The 25,594-nt window shown below is 31.1% G+C and overlaps 3 protein-coding genes across 3 annotated transcripts; 2 read left to right on the top strand and 1 right to left on the bottom strand.

Annotated features, from left to right (window-relative positions):
• Positions 1 to 2: 2 nt before the first annotated feature.
• Positions 3 to 10,036, bottom strand: LOC131853357 (interaptin-like). Its single transcript, XM_059204225.1, has 18 exons — positions 9,935 to 10,036; positions 9,729 to 9,842; positions 9,517 to 9,603; positions 8,969 to 9,025; positions 7,434 to 7,521; positions 7,055 to 7,158; positions 6,649 to 6,817; positions 6,046 to 6,191; positions 4,957 to 5,087; positions 4,711 to 4,861; positions 3,922 to 4,104; positions 3,510 to 3,625; positions 2,692 to 2,939; positions 2,500 to 2,624; positions 2,174 to 2,295; positions 1,698 to 1,809; positions 988 to 1,218; positions 3 to 786 (listed from the first exon to the last, which is right to left on the bottom strand). Exons 1-18 carry the CDS (start codon positions 10,034 to 10,036, stop codon positions 61 to 63), a joined length of 3,012 nt encoding a protein of 1,003 aa, XP_059060208.1. The 3' UTR covers positions 3 to 60.
• A 1,178-nt stretch (positions 10,037 to 11,214) lies between these two features.
• Positions 11,215 to 18,651, top strand: LOC131853356 (centromere-associated protein E-like). Its single transcript, XM_059204224.1, has 20 exons — positions 11,215 to 11,248; positions 11,765 to 11,910; positions 12,129 to 12,185; positions 12,425 to 12,472; positions 12,553 to 12,673; positions 12,756 to 12,812; positions 12,989 to 13,335; positions 13,523 to 13,739; positions 13,818 to 13,948; positions 14,038 to 14,168; positions 14,501 to 14,654; positions 14,999 to 15,181; positions 15,496 to 15,611; positions 15,822 to 16,057; positions 16,221 to 16,357; positions 17,176 to 17,294; positions 17,395 to 17,512; positions 17,731 to 17,862; positions 17,997 to 18,104; positions 18,430 to 18,651. The coding sequence occupies exons 1-20, from the start codon at positions 11,215 to 11,217 to the stop codon at positions 18,649 to 18,651; spliced, it is 2,814 nt and encodes a 937-aa protein (XP_059060207.1).
• Positions 18,652 to 19,321: 670 nt separating this feature from the next.
• Positions 19,322 to 23,908, top strand: LOC131853277 (splicing factor YJU2). Its single transcript, XM_059204129.1, has 5 exons — positions 19,322 to 19,481; positions 19,617 to 19,829; positions 20,439 to 20,613; positions 21,437 to 21,614; positions 22,197 to 23,908. Exons 1-5 carry the CDS (start codon positions 19,458 to 19,460, stop codon positions 22,558 to 22,560), a joined length of 954 nt encoding a protein of 317 aa, XP_059060112.1. The 5' UTR covers positions 19,322 to 19,457; the 3' UTR covers positions 22,561 to 23,908.
• The last annotated feature ends 1,686 nt before the right edge of the window (positions 23,909 to 25,594 follow it).

Below are 25,594 nucleotides of genomic sequence, written 5' to 3'. Positions count from 1 at the left end.
TAACAAAAGACATTAAATTTTACATTGACAGTCGAAACAGCAGATGCGACATAGTACAGTTTACAGTTTATGACCAGCCAACTTAAACATTTTACATTTTTTGTCATCTCGTGGTTGATTAGGTATTAAGTAACGCAAATTTGGCGAGTAATTGGCAATTCGTTGTCCAGTTGGTGATATTACTCCTCTTAATTGCTGGAAGTTTACTTTATTAATTCCGGGATCAGGTCCTAAAACCCATCCTTGCGTATTCATATTTGTAATGGCCTTCTTATGGTCAAGATTATCGCTTTTGAATATTTCATCTTTTGTAGGTATGTACGTTTTCTTAACGAAATTGCCCATTACAATCTTTGTTGGTACAGAATCTGGACCTGAATGATAGATAGTATTACCTTCACGGTAATCAAAGTCTTTAGGTTTATCGCGCCTATGTTCTCCACCATATTTCCCACCTGATGGGTACTCTTGTTCTTCAATATTTGGTTGAGATTCTAAAGGCATTCCTAATTCATTTTCCAGAATTTTAATTAAGTTATCCAGGTTATTATTTGGAGTTTCTATACCATTTTTAGTTTCCATATTTAGTAATTCGTATTGTTGAAGTTTATTTTCTAATTCAGTTATTTTATCTTGATATTTTATACTTTGAACATTCAATTTCCTACTTTGATCTTTTAGAGTTAATATTATGTTCTCTAAATCAGATATTTCATTTTTATTAGAATCTAAGTTGTTAATAAGTGATTCTATTTGAGAATTTTTCTCGAAAATTTGCTGGTTAAGCTGAAAATGAATAAATACAACTAAATTTAATATCATATTGCGATGTGTCAAATACAAAATCGGAAGTGGTTATTATGAACTTATTTGCCATTCCCTTAAAAACCCAAAAAAACTTGTTCAACGTCACTTCGTAAACTAAAATGTACAATATTGTGTTCTCATTTTTTCCATTTACTATTATAAAATCTAAAAACAACTTACATCAGTATCCGCCTGTACTCTCATTTCTAAATTATTGCGCAACAATTTTATAATATTTGTCTGTTCTTCATCTTTCTTGGACAGTACTTTTATAATATCATCTCTTTGTTCTGTTATAAGTTGCTCTTGTTCCATTAAATTTTCTAATTCTACATCTTTATTTTGCAAAGCTTTTGTCAATTCTTCATTCTGTCGATTAGCTTCTAATAGTTCATTTCGTTGTTGATTTACCTTTTTTCAATACGGATGTAAATTTTGTACAAATTCATTAATATCATGTATTATAATTTAAAGGCACCGAGTCCATGGGAGCTTGGGACTAGAGATAAATAGTGAGCGAGGAAATATCATTATGTATTAAAATAATTCTTATCTCATCTATTATTTAGGCTGCACTGGCACTTGCTTACGTTGAATTTGCGATATAATTAATAATTATTATGTTTTTATTCCAAATTACATATACATTAACATCTGGGATGTTACATCTCATGATTTATTGTATATAATTATTTACACGGTACTTATACTATATATTTAACATAAGTACGTACCTTAGGCAAAAGAACACTAGAGAGAGGGTTGGGACAATTAAATTAACTGCTAGATTGTTTGCCATTATTGTTATTATAAGAATATATTTCTATGAATATTTTGCTTTGAATACTAATAATGATTATAAATGAATAACAGTTAACTAATTATTTTACCAAGTCATTAATTTCATTGCGATTTTCAAGTTCGCCGAAATCTGATTTGAGTTGTGATATATGTTTTTTTAATGATGTAAGTTGCTCTTCGTATGAACTCATTTTTGACTCGCTGTAACATTTAAAAATTTTTAAAATATAATTATAACAATGTACACTTTCAACATGTAAAAAATAATAACAAAGTTTGACGACCTCGGTGGTCTAGCGGTCTAGCATACCGCTTTACGACCGATGGTCGCGGGTTCGATTCCTCGCACGGCACAAACATTTGTATTCATGAGTATGATTGTTTGTATCGGTCTGGGTATTTTCTATGTATAATATGTATGTATTTAGGAAAAAAAATTATATATGTATTTGTATCAGTTGTCTAGGACCTATAACACAAGCTTTAGCTAGCTTAACTTGGGTCTAGATGGCGCTGTGTGAATTGTCCTGAGATTATTATTATTATTATTATTATTATAAAGTACCTTTCTTGTAATTGTTCTTCTAATAAAGACTGCTTTTTCTCTAGTTCAGAAATATATTCTTCTTTATTACTCAAATCGCGTTTAAAATTTTCCTGCATATTTACTGATTCTTTGAAATTATACTAAAAAATAAAACGCGATTTAATGACTCGTAATATAGATATCAGGTAGGAAATATGCGAACTTTGGAACTAGTGCCCTCGGAGTAGCCAACTCTTTAGGTGAAATGATATACAAGGTATGTTAACAATAGTTTATGTATAATTAATACAATGTACAAGGGTATCAAAATCGGTGTCTATGTAATTCTTTCAAATTGACTTTACCTCTATATCCTTTATTGCTTCACTTTGTAATATGAGCTGATTTCTATATTTCTCTACTTGGACATTAACATCATTTAATTCACGTTTAGTTTCCTCTAATTCTTTATGATTTTTCATGTATTCATCTTCAAAAAATATATAAAATTAAATGTTTTGCAAATATAAATAAAAAAATAATTTAAGAAAACTAACCCAGTTTTGTTTTTTTATCACGCAGTTCGCCATATAATTCCTTACTTCGCAATTCAGATTCAAGTAGCTGTGCACGTAAGGATTCATTCATTTCTTGTAATCTCTTTTTCTCTTCTATCTCTACTTGACATTTCTTATCAGTTTCAATAAATTTAACAACGTTTACATTAATTTCATGCTTCATATTTTTTAGCGATTCATTGTAGTGTTCAGATAATTCATTAAGACGTTTCTCCAAATCTTCTTTCCTATAAATTATTATTTTATGGTTTTGTGAACTGTTTGTGTCTAATAATTCGTCATATGTGTTGAAATAGAAGAAGGATTAATTACCAGCCTAATTACAATTTTAAAAATAAAAATTTTATGTCCATAGATTATATAAATGTGCAATAATGGAATAGCGATCTCGCTTCCACTAATGCTAATATACACTAGCGGAAAACTAGTGGAGGATTGTTGTACGAGCATGAAATTAAATCAGTTAGCCCATCTTAGCGAATTAACCAGAAATTAACGTTCCCAGGAAACACTATGACCAACCTTACATAGTACACTAATGCAATATAGACTGCCCTCACTGAGTTATAGACCGTTTTGTCTCATTCATTAGTTTTAAATTATATTATTGTATGGGCAACAGTTGTATTGTTTCAAAAGTTTTTGTTTGAGACAAATAAAGATTATTATTATTATTACTAATCCCCATAAGTAACAATACTATGCCCCTGTGCTCTCATATTTCAGAAATCGGTACTATTTTCACACAGCAATCACACACAGTAATCCTCGAATAAATATTAAAATTTAAAGCTTACTCTGTCTGCAATTTCCCTCGAGCATCGGCTATCTCTTCTAAATGGACAGTATTCTCTCTAATGGATTGCGTTAATTTATTAAGTTCCTTGTCAAAATCCACTTGTAACTTTTGATTCTGTTTCAAAATATACCAGATTAATTAATACATATGAATTCTATGTTTATACAAGAAATGTATAAGGTAATAAAGATACGTAAGTGAAGTTTACCATCAATTTTATATGTTTCACCGAGACGACATATAACAATTGAAACTATATAGTCTTATGTAATATATAACTACTTATTTAGAGGTACAAAAGTGTCAGCCTTAACTAATACAAATGATAAAATGTACGTTTTTTGATGTTATGTACGTATGTAAGTTATATATTGTGTATGTGGATTAGATTTTAAATTAATACATATTACTTGATCTTGCAATTGTTGCACGGTCCGCTCTAATGTCCATGTTTGGGTGCGAGCCTGCTCCAATGCAGCCTCTAATTGCGATGCTCGTTCAGTGCCTATTTTGATTTGTCCTTCAGCACGAGTTAATCGATCTTTAATCACAGTTTTCTTACATTTCTCCTCTTTGAGCTCTTTTTCAAGTTGCTAAAGTTTAATATTATTATGTCATAACCATAATTTGTGTTAATTGGACTAAACGTAGTTACATACATAACTGCCGATGTTGTAGTAAATATCTCCTCACCAGAGGTAGACTATAAAATGTCGCCAGCGTGGGTTACCTAGCCACTCAGTCTCTTATATCTCAGCTATAAACTTTGTAAACTATATATTGGTTGTAATATGCGGATTAGGCAGTGAAATTACAGAATAGGAGACATAATATTTTAGTTTTCTGGAATGAGAAGGCTATCCATAGTGCTGTTCCGTAGTTATTGCTTACTATATGGTGGACCGTCGTACTAAAGTGATGCGCAGTACACAGAGGTATGAGAAATTTGGCTTAAACAAAACTTTTGTTCGAGTATACTATGTTAATTTTAGTGATACTATTACTAGAGAAAGAAATAAATTGACGCCCAAGTTTTTAGTCTAGGTTTAATCTTATCCATGACGCTTATATAAATCAATATTTAAATATTATGTAATTTTTTTTACTACTACTTTTACTACTGCTGTAAACCAAGCATAAAAATATGTTTTGATGTTAACATATTATACAAAAGAAATAATAATACAATTTTATTATACCTCTAATCTGCCTCTGTTACTTTGTGATTTCAAGTGATCTGCATTGTACAGTTGCTTCCGGAGATCAATATTCTGCGAACTCAGTTCAGACAATTCATATGTTAATTCTTCTGTACGCAGTTGAAGTGCTATTGTCTCGTTGATACCTTTTCTGATAATGACAACAATATGGCATTGAAATTAAATGGTTTTAGTTTTGGCCTATAATTTATAGTATTATTTTAATAGCGTAATATCAACATTAACCTTATAAAGTCGGCAATTTTGTTTAATTCCGTGTAAAATTCTACTTTGACTTTATCTAGAGAACAAGTAAGCATTTCATTTTCAGCATTAAACTCGTTTATTTTTTTAGATAGTTTATGCATACTTATGCCCTGAAAAATGTGTTCATAATCAATTCTCACATAAAGAGACAATAGCCCTTGATAGTTTCTGTTTCACCTTTATTCTTTTTCCATAAAAAGCCTTAATATTGTTTTATGTGGACAATGAGGACCATACATGTCCAACGCATATTCAAACAAAATTTAAAATAATTTATTTTATTTTTAGTTATAGTTACTAGATAATTTATAGAATTCTATATTTTTTTTTATAAACATGTATATAATATACATAGAAAACACCCTGAAAAAAACAAACAATAATACCTATGAATACAAATGCTGTATATTCAAGGAACTAAATTATGAATTTATAAAGGCAGCTGCCACTTAGTTCTTATAGAAAATATTCATAAAATATAACTGTCGAATTGTAGACAACAAATGCTGATAAATGACAAAACAATAGCAAAACAGTACTCTCAAAGACTAGAAACAGATCAAGCTGGAAAACGTTAGATATACATAGATGTTAACTATGATACTTATCCATGAAACTTCTATAAAATATCCGATCGAAGTCTTGACCTTTAGTCTTAAATGTATTTGACAGTTAGCTAAAGTTAATGGTGTAAATTAAAAAAGAGGCATAAGTCATATCACACAACCTGCGACAGCCACTATTGACAGCTGATACTATTTAATATTTTGTATAATTTACACTCAATTATTACATTAGCACTCGATGTTACACTATATTAATATCACCATATAATAAAAAAGTATTTTATATGAAGTCGCGTACATTTGTTCTCGATGACATATGTGAATAAACCGTGATTATAATAATAAACGACAGTTATAACGTCGGCTTATAAATTATAAAAGCACCCATTAGTAGAAATTAACTTCTCTATAGGCCCAATTATAGTTATTTTGCCAAAAGGTCGTTGTGACCATATCTTCGGTCGGACATTAAATTAGAAAACTATCATCAAGTAATGCATGCCTTCTCTAATGTTTTTAATGTCTCAAACCAGTCGATGATTTCTTTCCTTTTAATCAATGTCTGTTCACATGTTGCTACCAATTTCGAAGGTATATTATATATTTTATTTGTATCAATGTTCAGACTCTTTTCAAATGTCTGGGAATCTGAAAAGTTTTTAGTTATTTTATTTATTATTATTAAAGTATCTTAATAATATCATTATATTTTCAGACTAAAGATATACTAAATATTTATGCTTGCAGTGCGGTGCTTGGGATAGATACGCGCTTTTTTTTAAATAACACATCACTTTTCCATGACACAAGTTTTGTCATGACTTCAACATAACAATTAGGGGGAAGGGGATTGTTAGTAATGTGGACTAATAACCCCATTGCTAGCAATGTACCATATCAAGGTGACCTCCATGTGGTTCCCGCTAAAAACTATCGTGATAAATTCATGGGGAACTTACCACGATGGGCTAACCGACCTGACTACATGCTCATCTTATCATCTTCCACTGGCCCGCCCAGCCAGCTTAAACCGTTAGCGCAGGCGGGTGCGTCATTCCATTATCATCCGTAACAATGAATGCAACTTAAAATATAAACTTTCAACCATCCCGTTGTTTTGAGGTGGCGCATAACTCTAATAGTTGTTCTGGTGTCAATTTGGCCACATTCATAATATTTAATTCATCGGCGGCCGGAAGGTTGACTTTTTGACCCAACGCGCACATCTTTTGGTGGGTTGACCGCAACGTTGCGTAAAGTTCCATTATCAGCCTCTGTAAATAAATAATTACAAAATACAAGTAAGCCTGAGGTACTTACGCAGACGAAATTTTGTAGTCTTTACATATTTAAATAACAAAAAAACATAAAACCGTGTATGTTTTTATGTTTTTTTGTTATTTAAATACTGAGTTAACTCCAAATGTTGTTTAATATTATATACTTCTTTCTAGTACGAGGATACCTGATACTGTGTCTAGTTTAAATTGGCAGAAAAAAGACAAAATCACCTGTCTATCTTTAAGCTCATTTCTCAATTTTTCAAATTGAACATTATTTTCTTGCCAACTTATTTTGAGTTGCATTAATTTGTCGCTCCGCGAAGTTATAGAATCTGAAAAATGTTTATACCATTATTAGGCCTATTAAACTCAATTCAAATTATATGGGTTGAATATTATTATTTATTAGATAAGATAATAATGCTTATTTTGACCGGTATCATAGAATTAACTATGAGACATAAGGAGCCCTGTTGATAACGACGTGTTACAAGTAGGTGCCTACGACTAATGAAGTCACACGAATAAGTTTTTATGAAGAATGGAATTGCAAACAAGCTGTCGATCTACTTGATAGAAAGTAGTTAATAGTTACACCAGTAAATACCTTTTTCATTCAAATCGCTAAATGGTTGTGTTGTATCCGATATGTTACTTTGTTGCACTTCTAGTTCCTCTCTTTTCTTTATTGTTTCCTAATTAAAGACAAAAGCATGTTATAAACATTTATTCTAATGGTCGCCCAGTCGAAATTTGCCCATAGTTAATATAAAATGTAACATAATTAAGGAACATATAGTAAATTAATTAATTTATTACGATTATGATTAAAATTCAGTACGATTATAGACAAATAATATTAAACTATTCTCAGTTTGACCACAGACTTTAACAATAAACAAAAGAGTATGCGAGTATATATATGTGAGTGTGTGTAAAGAAATCGTTCTATCCCAAATGATGAATACAATTCTACAAAACTGTTTTAAAAAAAATTAAAAAATGGACCGACTTATGAATTCCACTGCTGTGCTTACTTCTAATAATGTGCTCTTCAAACAAATGTTGGATATACAAACCACCGTTCATTAGCACTTTCAATTAACAAAAAGAAAAAATATTGAATACATAACCAACTGGTTAAACAATTAATAAGAGGAAATCAGTCATAGTGATTATAGCAGACCAGTCCCTACAAGCAGCACCCGTTCACGTATTTGTTATATTCTTGCAGTTTTTTGTTTCTTATTTTTAAGATGATATGCTTCAGAGCTTTGGCCTTGTTCATTATCAATATTTTACCTTCGTAACTGGTCCGGCCCACCACGCCGCCACAAGTCATATATTTTAGTGAGCATGACTACTCAAAACACCAGACCATGTCATAGGCTTTGATTTGTTTTAATTCCGTTATATAAACATTCAATAAAAAAGTATTTTTAAACATTTCATTTCTAAAGTTATAAAATAATAGATAACAATTTTGGATTTTTTAAAAATCTATCTCCTAAGCACCTTCTAAGGGTATAGATTTTAATGGGATTAGAAAATATATATAGGATATATATTTATAGATATATATTAAATATATACTGAAGCTAAAACAATTAAATTTTATATTAAAGCTATATAGCTAAAACAAATTTATATGATGAGTCACTTTTGCAAATTCAAACTCAATAAAATATATCCATCCAGCCGCTCCATAAGCCCTTCCGCGGGTTTGGAGTACCCTCTACACTCGTCCTCATTTCCGTCAAGTCATACTCTAGAGACAAACCGCGCCCAACAGCGTTAGGAAAGAAATGTTGACAATTACATATATTTATACTTATACAATTATACTTATACAATTACATATATTTTTTCATTTGTTACATATAATTTAAGCTAGAGAGGGATAAAATTTTAGTACACTTAGACACTTTTAATATAAGAAATAGTACATATAATTTCTTTTCCTGAACAATGTACTCATTACTTATGTATAAGTCTTTGTTCCGTTTGTTTTTCCAAGTACCATAATACCCTCTTCTCTTATTACGAATATGTATAGATACTTAAAAACTCTCTTTTATATATATAAATTCATTATAATAACAAAGTAACACTAACTATTAGTAGACAAGTTGATCAACCTACCTGATCAGGAAGTTCCAAGTCGTTTTTGTATAAATAAGAGTATCTACCCGGTTGTTTCTAAAAAAGAACATAAGCTTATCTATAAAAATTGTGTTTATATACTCGTATATTTAAGGTATGTAAATGAAATAGGTTTATAAACAAAATATTCTTATATTGATTTATTAAAATTTTAATATACGAATACATAATGATGATTAATATAATAATCACAGGACAATTCACACTGTGCCATCTAGACCCATGTTAACCTAGCTAAAGCTTGTGTTATGGGTACTAGACAACTTATATATTTTTAGTACGTACATATTATACATGGAAACAACCAGAGAAATACAAACAATCATATTCATGAATACAAATGTTTGTGCCATGCGAGGAATCGAACCCGCGACCAACGGAAGTAAGGCGGTGTGCTAAACCATTAGACCACCGAGGCCGTCGATATAAGAAAACTTGGTAATGGGAAATTATAACTAATATTATTTAAATCGAATATATATTTTTCTGATTGAGGAATTCTGATAGAAGTACTTAAGTTATACTACCTGTGTTACTGGTACCTTGATTACAGGTCTTGGAGTTTTATTCCCCAACAAAGCTTCGGGCCGTTTAGGTATTGGATTAGATTGTCTCTAAAAACAAAATGATATTACGTAGAGTAATGTCGTAAAACATTTGATATTAGTTACTCATTATTACCCGAATTTTAAATTTTAAAATAATAATAATAATTTGGAAATAAAAGGAAGAAACTGACCTTAGGTGCAGGCAATAATTTTTCTCTTTCCGGGCGGCCTGATTTTATTGGAGACATCTCTTTATTTGCGTTTAGCTCGTCTCTATTTCTGCCGGCCGACTTGGGTCTAAGTTGCTAGAAGTAAATAATTCTTAAGCTATTAAAGTTACAAGTTAAGATAAAAAAGTCAAACCTATTAGTTAGTCATAGCAACTGCTCATGTCCACCCTCTGCTTCTTTTGTATACAATGCGCTCTATTTGCTGTCGATGTATTTTGTAACTTATAACAATAATGGAATATAGAAAAATTTAAATATGTACGTACCATAAATTCGGAGGTATTACCAGATTTGGGTTTATTTGTCGTAGCCTTGAACCTTCCTGGGGGCAATCTTTGTGGTATACGACATTTAATTGGTGTTCGAACAGCATCAATCATGTCTATAATTTTTATTATTATGACATAAAGCTTCATAAATATTAAGAAATAGGTTTTGCAGAGATAATACTAAATATGTATATATTACATATATATGTATATATATAATATTAAATAGAAATAATATATGTCCTCGTGATCCGTCAAGCCATTGAGTCAGGAAAAGGTGAAAAGAGACATATGTACACACTTTTGTCCTTATAAAATTAGTATGGATATATTACTATTTGCTTACCCTGAATTCTTGTTTCATTACATTCGATAAAAGGCATTATTACTCGACTTAAAATTTGGTTATAAAGAAACCCTCATAAAAACGCTAAAAACTGTTAATCATAACCAACTTCTTGATTCTCAGCCACCAAAATTTCATTATTGATTTTTGAAATTCTAAAGATATTTGACACTTTACTTAAGTGCTTATTTTCTACATGGAAGAAGGTAAAGAAGGTAAATATACAACTGCTCGTATAAATTTTGCCAGTTCTCTTCCGTGCTAGGCAGAGAGGAACGAGTGATTAACTATTATCCCCATCCCAATGGCTATTCCCACAACTTCATAACTCATCTTATAGCGTGCTTAAGATTTCAGACGGCAAACGACGCACCTCTTAGCAAATAATCATTAGATTTTGGTCGTTATAACATACAAAAATTATTGTTTTTCAATTTTTATCAGTAATTTTTTCAAGTTGTTGTATTTAACATATAACTAGCAAAGTTTTCTTTTTTTTTTATAAAATTAAGTTTGAGACTTTTGATAATTAATTGAATATACTAGGTATATATCTATATATTAACTAGACTTTATATACTTTATATATACATTATTATGTATATAAAGTCTAGTTGAGTTTGAGTATAACTTTCGATTGGATGCCATTAATCAACGAACGACTAAAATTATTTTGAATTTGGAATCTCATTTAGACGTATCAAACAAATTGAACAATTATTAATTATATACATCAAAATTGTAAACGTTTCTTTTTTAACATCTTTACCATCTATAACATTTATCAATAAGAAATTTCTGATGATAAGTTACTATAGTGACTTTTAGTATAATGACTACAGTAAAACCACAGAAGGAAAAATCTTGTAAGTACCTGTGTTCCTAATTAGTACTTTAAGGGATACGGCATGACATTAGGTCGTGATAATGATCATATTAATATTTCATCGATATATAAACGATTTAAATCTTTTAGCCTATTTATAATTTTGTATTATTGTGTTTGTGCTTTGAAAAGTTATCAGTATTGCGGTTGAATGAAACGCAGAATACGAAGAAGTATATAAGAAATAACAATAGCTAATAGATACCCATACATGTATATTATGTCTAAATCTCATAATGGATATTTGCGGTAGATTGTGCTAATATCTGACCATTAATTACATATACACAACTTGACATGTCCTATGTTATTTCAATGATTATTCCATTAAATAATAAAGATTGATTTATAAAGCAACGAAATTAGTATACTGTACTCTAAATGTGGGTCAGTCTTGAGAAAATGGAGTTGATTCCGTTAATTTTGCTTTAATTGTAGTAAAATTTCTTTAAGAATAATCGTCCTCGTTCATGTCAATTAATGATAACTGTTTTAGGTAATGCAGCCCCTCGCTTGGCGCCCCGCCCGACGGCGGCGTCGGCTGCGCGCGCGGCTCGAAATGCAACAAACCGCAATCTCAATGTGCCACTCTCCCAAAGACAATCTCCGTCACGTGCTCCCTCTTTATCTACAATCGCAAAGGTTATTTATTATATATATACATATAAAAAAGGAAAAGGCAGGGGTTGTAAACATCCCCGAAAATATGCCCAGCGTTGTACATCTATAACATGTGCTTGTTATAAACGGTTTACATGTTTTATGATGCTTATACTTAGAAAATTGGTGTATCTTTAAGTATATTTTTTTGTTTGCCTAATTCTATTATTAATTAGATTTTTAACTAAGTATATTTACAGGCTAAAAGTCCAGTACAACGAAATAATCAGAAATCTGACTCCAAAACTGATATTCAGGTAAATATAACATGCTTCTTGCGTCTATCTTTTGTTCTAGAAAATAATACTTTTTTGAACTGATCAGTATTTTGGACACAACACAATTTTAAAAATAAATATAATACGTAGTGAGAACCTGCTTCAGTTTTGAATCTAATTATTAATAATCAGGATCCTGAAATTAGATTAAAGAATAGGTATATTCTAACATTATGGATGATGATATTAGAAAAACTAGACTATATATTTTTTTACAGATAAACAGAAACCTTGATAGCGACTTACCAACGTTTGATAGTTTTTCTGTAAGTTAAATACTTCTGTAAGCATAAAATGATTGTATCACAGTTTGAAGAGGTTGTTATTGTATTTTCATTGCTTACAGGTTCCATCTAAACCAGATCCTGATTCATATGTTACTGATAGCCCTTCTGGAGTTTTAATAAAAGTTTCTGATCCTAATAGACAAACTAGTACAGATAAAGACCAAGAAATCGATACTTTTGGTAAAAATACTTATATATAGATATCGATGTTCTATTGTCATAAAAAGTTTTATCAAACTTAACACATTTTAATTTCTTACAGAAGTTGAGCAAAAAGACGTTATCCCAAATGATATTGTAAATATGCACCAAATATCAGGTGATAATGAATTTAATCTTAATTTTATGCAGAGTGTATTTAATATTATAATATATGTTGGGTATCTATTAGTAATCGATGATTTTACTTTAAATTAATTTGTTAAGATACGGTTGTTGACTTTTGTTTACACTAAATTGCTTATATTAAAGTATTATCTTATTTGTGTTATTTAGATTGCATATCTACAACTCGACCACATACACCCGGAATAAGTAGTCGACCACAGACTCCAAAGAGCTTGCAGCCCAGCAGGCCGCGTACGCCCAGTCGACCAACAACTCCTGCACATTCTGTACAACGTAACTGCACTCCAGTCAGTCGCCCCAACACCCCAAGCTTAAGTAATACTAACAGACCGAAAACTCCAACATCCCTTCCGTCACCCACTTCAAGAGTTATAACACCAGCGTTACAGCTTCAAACCACCTCTTTTATAAAGAATGACAAAGATCTGAAAACAATTTACGATACAAAACAACAACAGTTTCATCGTATGAAAAAGGAGTTAGATATGAAGCAAGTAAGTATTATTTGATATTCTTACCTACCAGTATCATAATTATAGCATCTAGCAAAATATGTACCCAATAACTAACGCCCCTTTCTAGAATATTGCTGACTTTGCCACCCTAATGTCACGCCACTGATTCTATATTATATTAGTACTTTTTTTAATTTTTAATATGTGGTTATTTTATATGTTGTAGCAAGCATTATTAGAAGTTTTCGACTGCATACGTAGTTTAAGAGAACGTATGTCACATGAAGGTATATCGGGTGATGGAGAAAATTGTCCTCAAAATGTGGTGGTCTTTAATGTAGCAGACTGGGCAACACATGAAATCACGCAATTATGCCGCGATGCTGCTGCCTCTTCCACAACGGATGAAGCGATAGAACTTATCAGCACAATTGTTCCTATTGGTGATTAATATTTATTATTCCAAAAATTTTAATATAATTTATTATAAAAAAAAAATATATATACATTTATTATTTTAGATGAATGTGCTCTTGCCGAATTGGATGCAAAAGCATCAAACGTACCTACGAAGTTTGCAGATTTGTGTCTACAGGCGTTTACAGCACGCCAAGAACTTATTGACTGGGTTAAGGAACTTGTTGAGAAAAACGTATGGCTATGTTTCGTTAATTAAGTAAATATTTGTTAAATACGTCTTTTGTGGTATCCTCTTAATAATAAATTCTTCATTACATATAGGAAAATGGAAGCGGCGAGTCTTTAGAGCGTATTGCGCGATACAACGAGCAGGGTCTAGAGCTTTGTGAGTCATTACGTGAACTCAAGAGTTGTGCGGATGATGTCGTCGGCAGAGTGATACAAATTTATAAGTAAATTTATTACATGTTCATTATCCAAAGGTGTCGATTTAGATTTATTTTATGTATAAATGTCTGTAGGAGGACTAAGAAAACGTAAATTCTAGCAAGTCCTAATAGGAAATGAATTGTTTTCCAAATGGTATCTATAAACCCTTTATACCTTTATTAACTTTATATATCCTTAAATACAAATGACACACACAGACGCATCACACACGACACATACAGATCGCATTACTTTTCATACCTATTGAATTAAACGCACCATGCTATTTTAGCATAGAATCAATTTTAATTATCTGTATATGACGACACGACGAACGTTTAAATTATGCTTGTAGGAGGGCAAGTCGTGAACGAAGTGCGCTTATTGCTGTTGGGGAATCACTGTTACGGGAAACCGCTCGTCTTCGTGAAGATATCGACACACAAGCGAGTATAGTCAAAGAAATGCAGGACCGACGTACTGAAACTGAAGCTACTAAAGAATTCGAAGTTTGTATATTTACATTGATATAAGGATCTCTTAGAGATATTTTGATAATCTTTATGATGGTAGGCTCGGAGTCTTATACTTCGATTGTTGCACGTTGAACCCTAACGCAGTGTAAACGATTATATTATATATGTGGTGTTGTTGTGTTGGTGTGTTATATATGTATAATATATACAAATAAATATTTACCAAGTGTTTCTATGACTTTATTGTCTAGTACTTTACTAAAAGCACTATAGTTCATACAACACTACGATAACTATGTGAGTTGTTCAGATTCTATTTATATTCATTTATGACTTGCTATTATTTTGTTTAATATTAACTACAGTTTAATTTGAAGGAATTACGTCATGCATTAGAAGAAGAAATAGCTGCAAAATTGGCGGCAAAGGATAAGCTCTCCACCACAGAATCACAACTTCGCCAGGCGCGGATACGTGTCAATAAAATGGATCGGCAGTTACGTGAAGCTGAAGCCAGTATTGCTAGTCTCACAGGAACGGTGAAGTCTTTAGAAGATCAGGTATATTTTCTAAAAAAGGTCTATTTACTCACTTTAAACAAGAAATAACCGTTAAAATCAGTCATTTCATCAGTCCATTCTTAATATTTCATCAAAAAGCGGTTGCATTAGAAAAATCCTTTTGGTATATTTTTATACTCGGGGAGGAGAAAAATTCAAAATATAAAATCATAATAATCGGTCAAGCCATTGCTTTGTACTTTGTTTGTATTTATATAGCGGAGTTAAAATTATAAAATTAATATTTATATTAATTTTAAAAATATAAAATTAATATAATTTTACAATTTTAAAATTATAATTTAAAAATGTAGAGCCGACAGCGTGAAGTACAGTTGGAAGCACGTGCGAGAAAATTAAAAGAATCGCTTAAGACTGGTGAAGTGACTAGCGGGCAAATCGCTCATCAACGCGATGCGCTCCAAGCAGAGTGAGTTGTCGTATTAATAACTTAGCATTCAGTATTTTATATGGCCTGCACTTGTCATAATATAATAGCACAATAGCGTTGTCTAAATGTTTTAGTTATTTTTGTCGATCAATTCACTTTAATGAAATACAAATGTACACCCGACCAGCGTCGCGGGCCATTACAAATTTAAAATATTATATTAAATTAATACTAATCTTACCTCCGAAGGGTTTTAAATTTAAAAGAACAAATTGAAACGATGACAGTGCAACACAAATCTACCGTAGAAGATTTAACAAATCAATTGAAAGAATTAAAGAATTGTTTGGAAGAACATAAGCAAATGACAGAGAGGGAAATTGAAATAAAACAAGCTACTAAGGCATCACTAATAGAGAGTAATAGTACAATTGAAGAATTAAAAACGAAACTTATGGAGATAGAAAAGAATAGACCAAATCCAGGTAATCTTTACCTATTAATAAACTATATGTAGCAGTTTCTGTAACTTTTGTTCTTTTTTAGTATATACCTTAAAATTCACACAGACAGCATATATACCTATATACCTATATTCATATATACCTTATAATACGTACAGACATTGTGATATGTATAATATTTTAGAGTTGCCAACGGAAAGAGAGATGGATCTATGGGCCGATCTCCAAGCTACTAAAGATACATTGCGTTTTACAGAAGAGGAAGTGATTGCGTGTAAACGAGAAAAAGTTCGCTTTTTAGAAACCCTCACAAAGATAGCAGTAAGCAATTTAAATCACAGTGGTGCTTTTTAACTATTTATTAGGAATAACACGCAACTAGGCTTTATCTTTTTTTTCAGTTATATGTGCCTGATGTTTTTTATGCGTCGTCCCAAAAATGATTAATAAAACGACTGTTATTTTCAAGAAACCTGACCAAATAAGAGTATGACATCAATTAAATAATATTATATATCAGATCTTTATGACAGTGCATATTATATGAATAATATATTGATAGTGCACTTACCTCATTATGTACCTAGTGGACCTATTAGAGAACCATTTATATTCTGATTCCAAGTATACATAAATTGTTTTAAAATATTGATCGATATTAGCTTCATTTTTCTGTTGAAAACTCCGGCAAAAAATTAAAATTAGATATTCCTCCTCATAAATTTCTTCAAGTGTCTGACTGCAAAGTTACACACTTGATATATTTAAATATTCTAATACGGCGTCGGTGGTCTAGCGGCGTAGCACGCCCCTTTACTTCCGATGGTCGCGAGTTCGATTCCTCGTACGGCACAAACACTTTGTATTCATGAGTATAATTGTATCGGCCTGGATGCTTTCTATATTTGATGATTTTTGTATGAGTATGAAATGTATACATTGTGTCGATTATATACATTTATAATAAAATAAAAAAATCGTCTATCTAATCATTTATCAGTTATCTAGTACCCATAACACAAGCTCTGCTTACCTTAGGACTAGATGGCGCTGTGTGTGAATTGTCCTGTAATAATATAATATTTTTATTATTAATACGATTATTCATAAATTTTTCCTAAAAATCTACTATATTTTAGGAATCTGAGAACAAAGTAGGAATGCAACAGAAACTGGCAGCTGAACTACTAAGCAAAGAAGAAATTATAAGCAAGATGCAAACACAGATTAGAGAATTAACAAAAAATATTAAACTAAAGTTAGTACTGCGATATCAGTATGACATTAATTCATATTAAACAGTCAGTAGCTACAATTTTAAAGAAGGAATATAATATACATATGTATTATGGTTCTAGTGAACAGAAGGTTATACAATATGAGCAGTACGTGCGTGATCTACAGGCGCACAATCGCGCTGTGGCCGACTGTCAGGAGGCGCCTGATGGAATCAGATATGAGGATTTGCAGCAAGAGGTTAAGTGTGACTGACCTAGTTTTGTTTTAAATATTAGCAAAAGTTTTTTTGTTAATATACGTAAATGACTTTGATAGTTTTAGCCCAACAATGGGATAAAGGCAGAGGCAAATGAAGCTATAAAATCTATCTCAAATATATTTAGATAGAAAATCTCTACATACGTAGGTAGTAGACATTAATTAAACGAATAATAAACAGTATTTTGGTACTTTAGATATTTAACCTTAGAATGGGACTACTTGAAACAGTACATCGTAACGAAGAGTTATCGGAGATGTTAATGCAAAGGGAGCAACAACTGGAGCAGCAAGACAAGACTTCACGTGCCCAGGCAAGAGTCATAAAGGTCCTTCCTCATTGCTTTTCATGCTAAAATCAAATCGATATAGGATTTTCTTAGTATATCCATGTAGTTTATTTTCGTTAGTCACAGTACTATTAGGTATCTATCGACGTTTACTTAACTACTGAGTAATACAGGTTCGTGAGGAATTGATCAACATGTTAAAGAACAAGGAAACAGAGCAGAGCCGAGAACTTACCAACTTACAACAGGACCTTGAACATCGTATGAAAATTGTAGATGAAGTGAGAAAGTTAATTTTATTTTTTGTATTTTATTTTAATGCCAGACTTATTGACGTTATATGTGTAGTTACTACTATCACAACGAGTCTATCTACCTATATGTTGTTACTAGTGTTTTGGCTAAAATTGTAAGTTTCAAAGGCCAAAGATTTTTTTTTTTCTAAGAAAAAAAATCCTGTCAAAATATTAATATTATATATATTTACACCAAATTACGATTTTTAATCTAATATATAGTTTATTAATCTGAGATATATATAATATAATAATAATTATTAGATTGTTTTACATGTACCTGTTAATTCTTTTTTCTTGTCATTAAAAGGTAAACAAGCAGATAGCTGCGAAAGCAGATGAGATTCAGGAACTGTTCTCTACACTGGAAAATAAACAACAGCAAATACACCGACTCGAGAAGATTGTGTTGGCGCTGGAAGAGCAGCAGCGTCGAGCGCAAGCACAGCGTACACGACACGAAGAAAAAATTGCCGCATTGGAACACGAGCTCGCATCGGGTGGCAATAGACGAGAACGGTTAGTACTTTAGGAAGGCTTACGCACATTTGTATTTCTTATCATCAGTGAAACAGACTGTGGTCTACAAAGCATATTGCAAGCTCAAAATAAAAATCCAGAGTATGTTAACGCTTTAATGGCTGTGATTGTATATAAACTGAAATTTCTTTTTTTTGTTTCAGAAAATTTCTATTTTTCTGAACAAAACTGAGGACTGAAATTAAAAAAAATTTGTCTATTGCACGCGAGGTTGGATTTGATCGTTTAAATAAAACAAATAAAAGCTTCATGTTTTTAAGTATATCCTGGCTTGTCTTTATCTCATTATTATAAGTATAATTTAATATTGACATTAACTACCTTCATTGTTTAACTATATTTATCACCGAGATCAAATTCTCTACATATTGTAACGATTCTTAATCCGACTCTACAACAAAAGCGGGGTATAATTACGTACTTGCTGTGATAATGATTACCGGGGTTCTCAATACTCCACCAGTACCAAACGGTAAACAAACACTTGCTATATACGAGTTTGAAACCTTAATCATCTGGCTTCGCTGGGCTTAATAGCCAAAGCCGTAAAAGCTATTAATAAAAGGTGCTGTCAATAGTCTACTATGTAGTACCATAGTTATCAATCAATGTCAAAGTCAAATTCAAATTGTTACGAATCAGAATCTGTAGAAACAATGTATCGGCCTTTGCCTGTTTGTCATTTAATTTAGATATTTTTATTAAAAATATTGTACTTTTTATTATTAACATTAAAGTGTATTCTACTCTAACTTTATTTTATATCACTTTAATTGTAGCAATACATTACGGTTTAAAATGTCGGAAAGAAAAGTATTAAATGTAAGTATCTCGCATTATTTTGTTGTTTTGAACATTAAAACTTTCATATAAATGTTATAAATTAGCATTTAATTATCGTTTTCTTATTAATGTTATAAATTAACAGTTCTTAATGGACGTGATTGTTGATTTCAGAAATACTACCCCCCGGACTTCGATCCGTCGAAGATACCTCGTATGAAATTGGCGAAAAATCGCCAATACACAGTACGTCTGATGGCTCCATTCAACATGCGCTGTTGTACTTGTGGTGAATACATTTACAAAGGAAAAAAGTTTAATGCCAGGAAAGAAGATGTCGAGAATGAGGATTATCTTGGTATTAGGATCTACAGGTTCTATATTAAAGTAAATGAAACAGCATTTATCATCTGTGTTAAAATGTACTGTTAATTTCCAGCGATGTATTCAGATTCTTTAAATAGAAGTATATATTATATCTGTCCTTGTATAGCCTTCGTCATATCAGTTTTTATTAAAAAACATTTATCTATTTAATAGTATAAAACTCACATCCCCATAGACAGACACTTTTGCATTTATTTTTAATATGGATTTTGGTGTAACTCTACTTTCAGTGATCTTCAATTCCATATATTCAAACAGAATGTAAAAACTGTAATAGAACTATAATACAATTATAAACCATAACTTTGATTAAATAAAAATGTTGAATAGTTGAAGTAGGTACCAAATTGTATACAAATACAGTCAGTCATTACAGTTAAAATCTAGTCATAATCTCACTGAAGTTATGTAAACATAATTTTCATTTAATTTGATACTTATTCAAATTAAATGAAAATTTTTATAATGTAAAAATATATTAATTTCTATATTTTATAGTTAAACTTGCAATACTCATTTTGTAACCTTCATCTACTTTTAAATTAGTATAATTTGGTCACCAGGAGAAGGTAAGCAAATGCTTATCATATTACTCTCTCACAATTCCAGTGCACTCGATGTCTTCAAGAAATATCTTTCAAGACAGATCCTAAAAACACAGACTATGAAATCGAGGCAGGGGCAACACGAAACTTCATGGCATTAAAGTTGGCTGAGGAACAGGCCAAGCGAGAAGAGGAAGAGCAAAAGGAAGAGGAGGCCAATAATCCCATGAAATTATTAGGTACAAATAACATTGAGAAAATACTTTATATTGTCCAAACATATTCAAATTATATTATATGTTAATGTATGTCTAAAGTATAATTTTTGCTGTTTTATATCACTACACTTATTACATTGTTGTATGATGCTCATAATATCCGTCATGTCTTGCTATTCCTGAGTACTGGGTGTCATATTTCCTTACACTGTAAATTAACAGCTCACTCCTCTGGCCAAAACTTGGCATAAAAGGGAAAAATTTGGCAATAATAATAAAAACAATATAATATTGTGTGCAAAGATCTCATCTATTATTAAAATTTGTGTTTAGATCTCTTTTGTCATTTTCAATAGAGGATCTTCTAATAGGGCTATGGCCGTATATTGTAGTATGCTACAATCACCTTTCTAAGCATTTTCAACCTCAATATATAATATATGCTTTATCAGTTGTATGTGTACATAATAGGACTGTGAGTAATTTTGTCACATTGATGTTCTTAAATCTCCTGTTTTTACCTATATCTTTATGTTCTGCATACACTTGTGTGTGTTAGAATATTTAGGACAGAAAACATATATAGTAACATATACTTGTGATAAAAATTAAGAGACTGTAAGTAATTGTTGAAATTGAATTGAAATTGACCTACTTTCTCATTACAAAACTGTCGAAAACAGTAAAATATGTAATATATGTAATAAACATGTATAGTATAACTTCTTTAAGTAGCAGAGCCATTTGTTTTATTAAGATCTAATTTTGTAGGTTCTTATTTAATACTAGTTTAATGACCAAGCAAATAGTATGTTTTTAACATTTAACTCAAAATTATTTACAGAATATAGAACAGAGCAGTCTAGGCAAGAGATTGAGCTCCTAGAGAGTTTGGAAGAATTGAAAGAGTTGAACAGGCGACAGCGTGCTGTAGACTACGAAAGTATGCTTAAACAGTATCAGCCAGAGACTACAGAGGAGCGGAAAGTCAGGGAACAGAAGGAAGATGACGAGTTCATAAAGTAAGTGTGTTATCTGGTTTGTAAGTTATGAAGAACAATAATATTAATGTATACTAGAGAACAGAAAAATGATCTTCCTATAAATCAATCTATCATAAAAAACAGTAAATAGTTCTTATTTCAGAACTGTCCATACTTAAAATAGTTATAGAAGTACTTAAATTATTATATGTATGTAGAACAATTGTATAAATATTTGTGACTGGAGCGGGAACACAATAATTACTTTATTAAACATCAGAATAACTTTAATAAATGTGTATATTTCCCATAAAAACATATATCAAAGTAACATAAAATTTATAAAAAGAATGGTGGGCAAGCTACCATCAACAATATTTACAAAAAATAATAATTAAAATCATCCCCATCAATGAACTATTTTAAGTATATATAGTTCTGTTTTTATATTAGAATAACAACTACATATATAGAAAATATATAGTGCTGTTTATTTAATAAAATCTATCTTTTATTGAATACCCATAGTAAAAGTATTGTTTAAATTAGCACTAAATTGCGCTATGTTTATTAATTATTGTTATTGTTTTGTGGCAAATAATTTTATTTTTATTATTACAGGTCCATAAAGTTTAATAATACATCATCAAACAAAATAGTTGCTGAAGAAATAATTGAAGATGTAGATGAAGATGAGCCTCCAGCTAAAAGTTCGAAAATAGAACTAAAACCTAAAAAAACAGAATTAAATAAAGAAGCGAGTTGGAACAGAAGTATAGGAGTATTATCAAAACAACCATCATTGGCTAACCTTGTTAGAACTAAGAAGACGGAATCAGTCAATGACAGTAAAAGTACTGTAGTTAGTGATACATCCACTGAACCAGAAGTTACTGGAAATAAAGGAGATGCCAGTAGTAGTGGTTCTGCACCAACAGGTCTCGCGCTTTTAGCGAATTATTCAGACAGTGATAGTGATTCATAGTTAAGTGATTTTAATCCATTCTGCTGTAATTCTGTGCATATATTGCTTTGACATTATTTATCCTTACTAATATTATAAAAGCGAAAGTAACTCTGTCTGTCTGTCTCGCTTTCACGCCAAAACTACTGAACCGATTTAAATGAAATTTGGTACACAGATAGTGTAGACCCTGAGAAAGGACATAGGCTTACTTTTGAATGCGATAAAAGGGTTGTAGGGGTTAAAAGGGTACATGCAAGGTTGTACGTAAGAATCGTCATTTTTAAAGCTATAAGCTTGAAACTTATATTTTAGGTTGGTGATTAAATATGAATAAATATGACATTCATTAATAAATGTTGTAATAATTTTACCCTTATGGGTGTAAAATAAAACAGGGGATCAAAGTTTTAATGTAAATTCATGATTTTTTGAGCTAGAATGATTAAACTTTTTTCATTGGCTATTTTGGGTTTATTTTTTAAATACCTCACTAATATATTCATTATCATTACCTCACTAATGTTATAACGCCAAAAATTACTGAACCGATTTTAATGAAATTTGGAACACATAAGAATGGATAACCCTGAGAATGGATATACTATACTTTTTAATTTGGAAAAGGGTTATAAGGGGATTGAAAAGGTATTAAGGTTAAGGGTTTAAGGTAAATAAAGAAAAATGGGTTGTAAGGTATTTAAAGGAGAGTTAAATGTTTATATGGAAATATTGTCATTTTTGAAGCTAGAAGCTTGACGTTTAATTTTTAGCCTATTTATTAAATATATATTAAGAAAAACTATTTATAAAATAAGGGGTTGAAAGAGTTATGAAAGATTGTATGGAAGTGTCGTCATTTTTGAAGCTAAAACGATGAAACTTTTTCATTTGGCTTTTATTGGGTTAGGTTATTAAAGATTTTTTTCCTGATTTGGTCACTATTTTATGCGGACAAAGTCGCGGGTACAGCTAGTAAATAATGTACAAGGCTAGATATTTTGTATCTCTATTTGTAAATTTATAGAATCCTTATTAAAGTTCTTGTAACTTATCAGTTGCAATCTAAAAATCTTAATTAACTTCGTAACTGTCTGTAAATATAAAATTTATTACTAACGACATAGTGAAAATTATGGAGGAGTATGAAATTTTGTACACTTTAGTTTATATAGAAGAATGCAGAATGCTAATATTTTTTTAAATTATGGAATAGATCGCTTTTTAGCGATAAAGTCGCTCGTTGATACCTCTTTATCTTGTTTATTATTGTGTAATTCATCTTTTTATACAGAATTGTATATGTAACTGTATTTTCTGTAAGAGAAACATTCATTCATAAAAAATACATTAAATCAATAAAAGAACATTGCACACAATATACTGTTTTGTTAATTATATTAGAATTTCGACTATTAGTTTGTATAAATGTAAAAGTGTGTCTGTTACCTTTTCACAACTAAACAGCTAGTCGGATAACAAACAAAATTTCTAAAATAATAATATTATAATAATGATAATAGCCAAGTAACTACATATAACATTAGATATCTGCGAGTGAAAGTCCCGTAAAAAACTGTCCAATCGTTTCAGAGATTTTTAAGAACAAACAATGAGACCGACTATTTATAAATTAATATTTTAACGCTATATTTCATATGGGATATTGGATCTAATAGAAGTTGTATATCAATGTATCTACATTTTATTTTCAGTATCTACCTCGCACGTTCTTGTAAGTTCTAGTTAACACAATTAACTGTCTGAACTGAGTCCTTGAGACTAGATGGCGCTGTGTGAATTGTTCAGAGATATTATTATTATTAAAATAACAATTCCGTATCTACCTAGGTACTTAGAATGTACGTAGGTAGATACTGTATATTCAGTATCTATCTACATACTCTCTAAAATAATTTTAGAAAGTACCTAGATAGATATCATTTTTGGTTTGACCAAATTTCCGAACTTGCACATGTCTTATTTTTACAAATCCTAAAAATACAATTACGTAGGTACATATCAAATAAAGAAAAAAATAATCTGCAAACTGTAGGTTAAAAGATTATACAACCTAATCCTCTAATGACAATGAGCGGAGAAGTTGAATAGCCCATGACAATCGGCACTGAACGGACATAGTGGAAGCGCCGAAATTCCTCCGATAAGCCTTTGTGTTCGCTGACTTCCATTTATTATGGTGTCAAGTGCATTCATGGAGTGACTTTACGGGCGTTTTCTTGCTTAGATGAATGCTGTAGTTGTATACAGGTTGATGTCAATAAATATTTATTTTTACGTGAATACTAAAAACTTAATTTACTTATACTATCTATCTATACATATACGTATATTACATATCTTTCCTCAGTCATCCACCTAGTGCGAATTTTCTATTTTTTTAGCAACCAGTCTATTTTGTTCTTTTTATTATCCTGCTGCCACGCTGAATATTTTATTTGTCAAAACAGAAAATATCTTGCTATCTTAATCTCTTTCTGACCATAACAATATATAAGAGTGCTTCATAAGTACTTATATAATATATAAGCTTGTTGATACCTGAAATTCTACACCAAGTAATGTTGGATAGGAAACTAACGTTTCGACCTCACATCAAGCGTGTCCGCGACCGAGCCGCCTTTATACTAGGGCGACTCTATCTTTTTATTAACAAGCATAGTAAAATGTCGCTTTACAACAAGCTGACATTATACAACGCTTGCATCCGTCCCATCATGACATACGTCAGTCCCGTACACATACCCTACTATCTAATTAACAGACTACCGACTACAGATTATACAGAATAGGTTTCTGCGTAGAGCCACTGGTGCGCCGTGGTTCGATCGTAGCGTAGATCTCCACCGCGACCTTAATCTGCCCTTCATCAAGTAGTTTATAAAGGAAGATTTTCGACGCTACTTCGACTGGCCAATCCCAACTTAACCCGCTTATAATCAGTACGGTCAACTATGCACCGAGGAGCAATATCCGACATACGCGACAATGTCGCCCGAGGCACGTTCTCATTGATCCCGACGACCCCATAACG

The sequence above is a fragment of the Achroia grisella genome, unplaced genomic scaffold (assembly GCF_030625045.1).
Source record: "Achroia grisella isolate CSIRO2021 unplaced genomic scaffold, CSIRO_AGI_Agris_v1 utg900, whole genome shotgun sequence".
In the NCBI taxonomy this organism is placed as follows: Eukaryota; Metazoa; Arthropoda; class Insecta; order Lepidoptera; family Pyralidae; genus Achroia; species Achroia grisella.
Note: the sequence above shows the minus strand (reverse complement) of the source record. Positions and strands in the feature narration are given on the sequence as shown.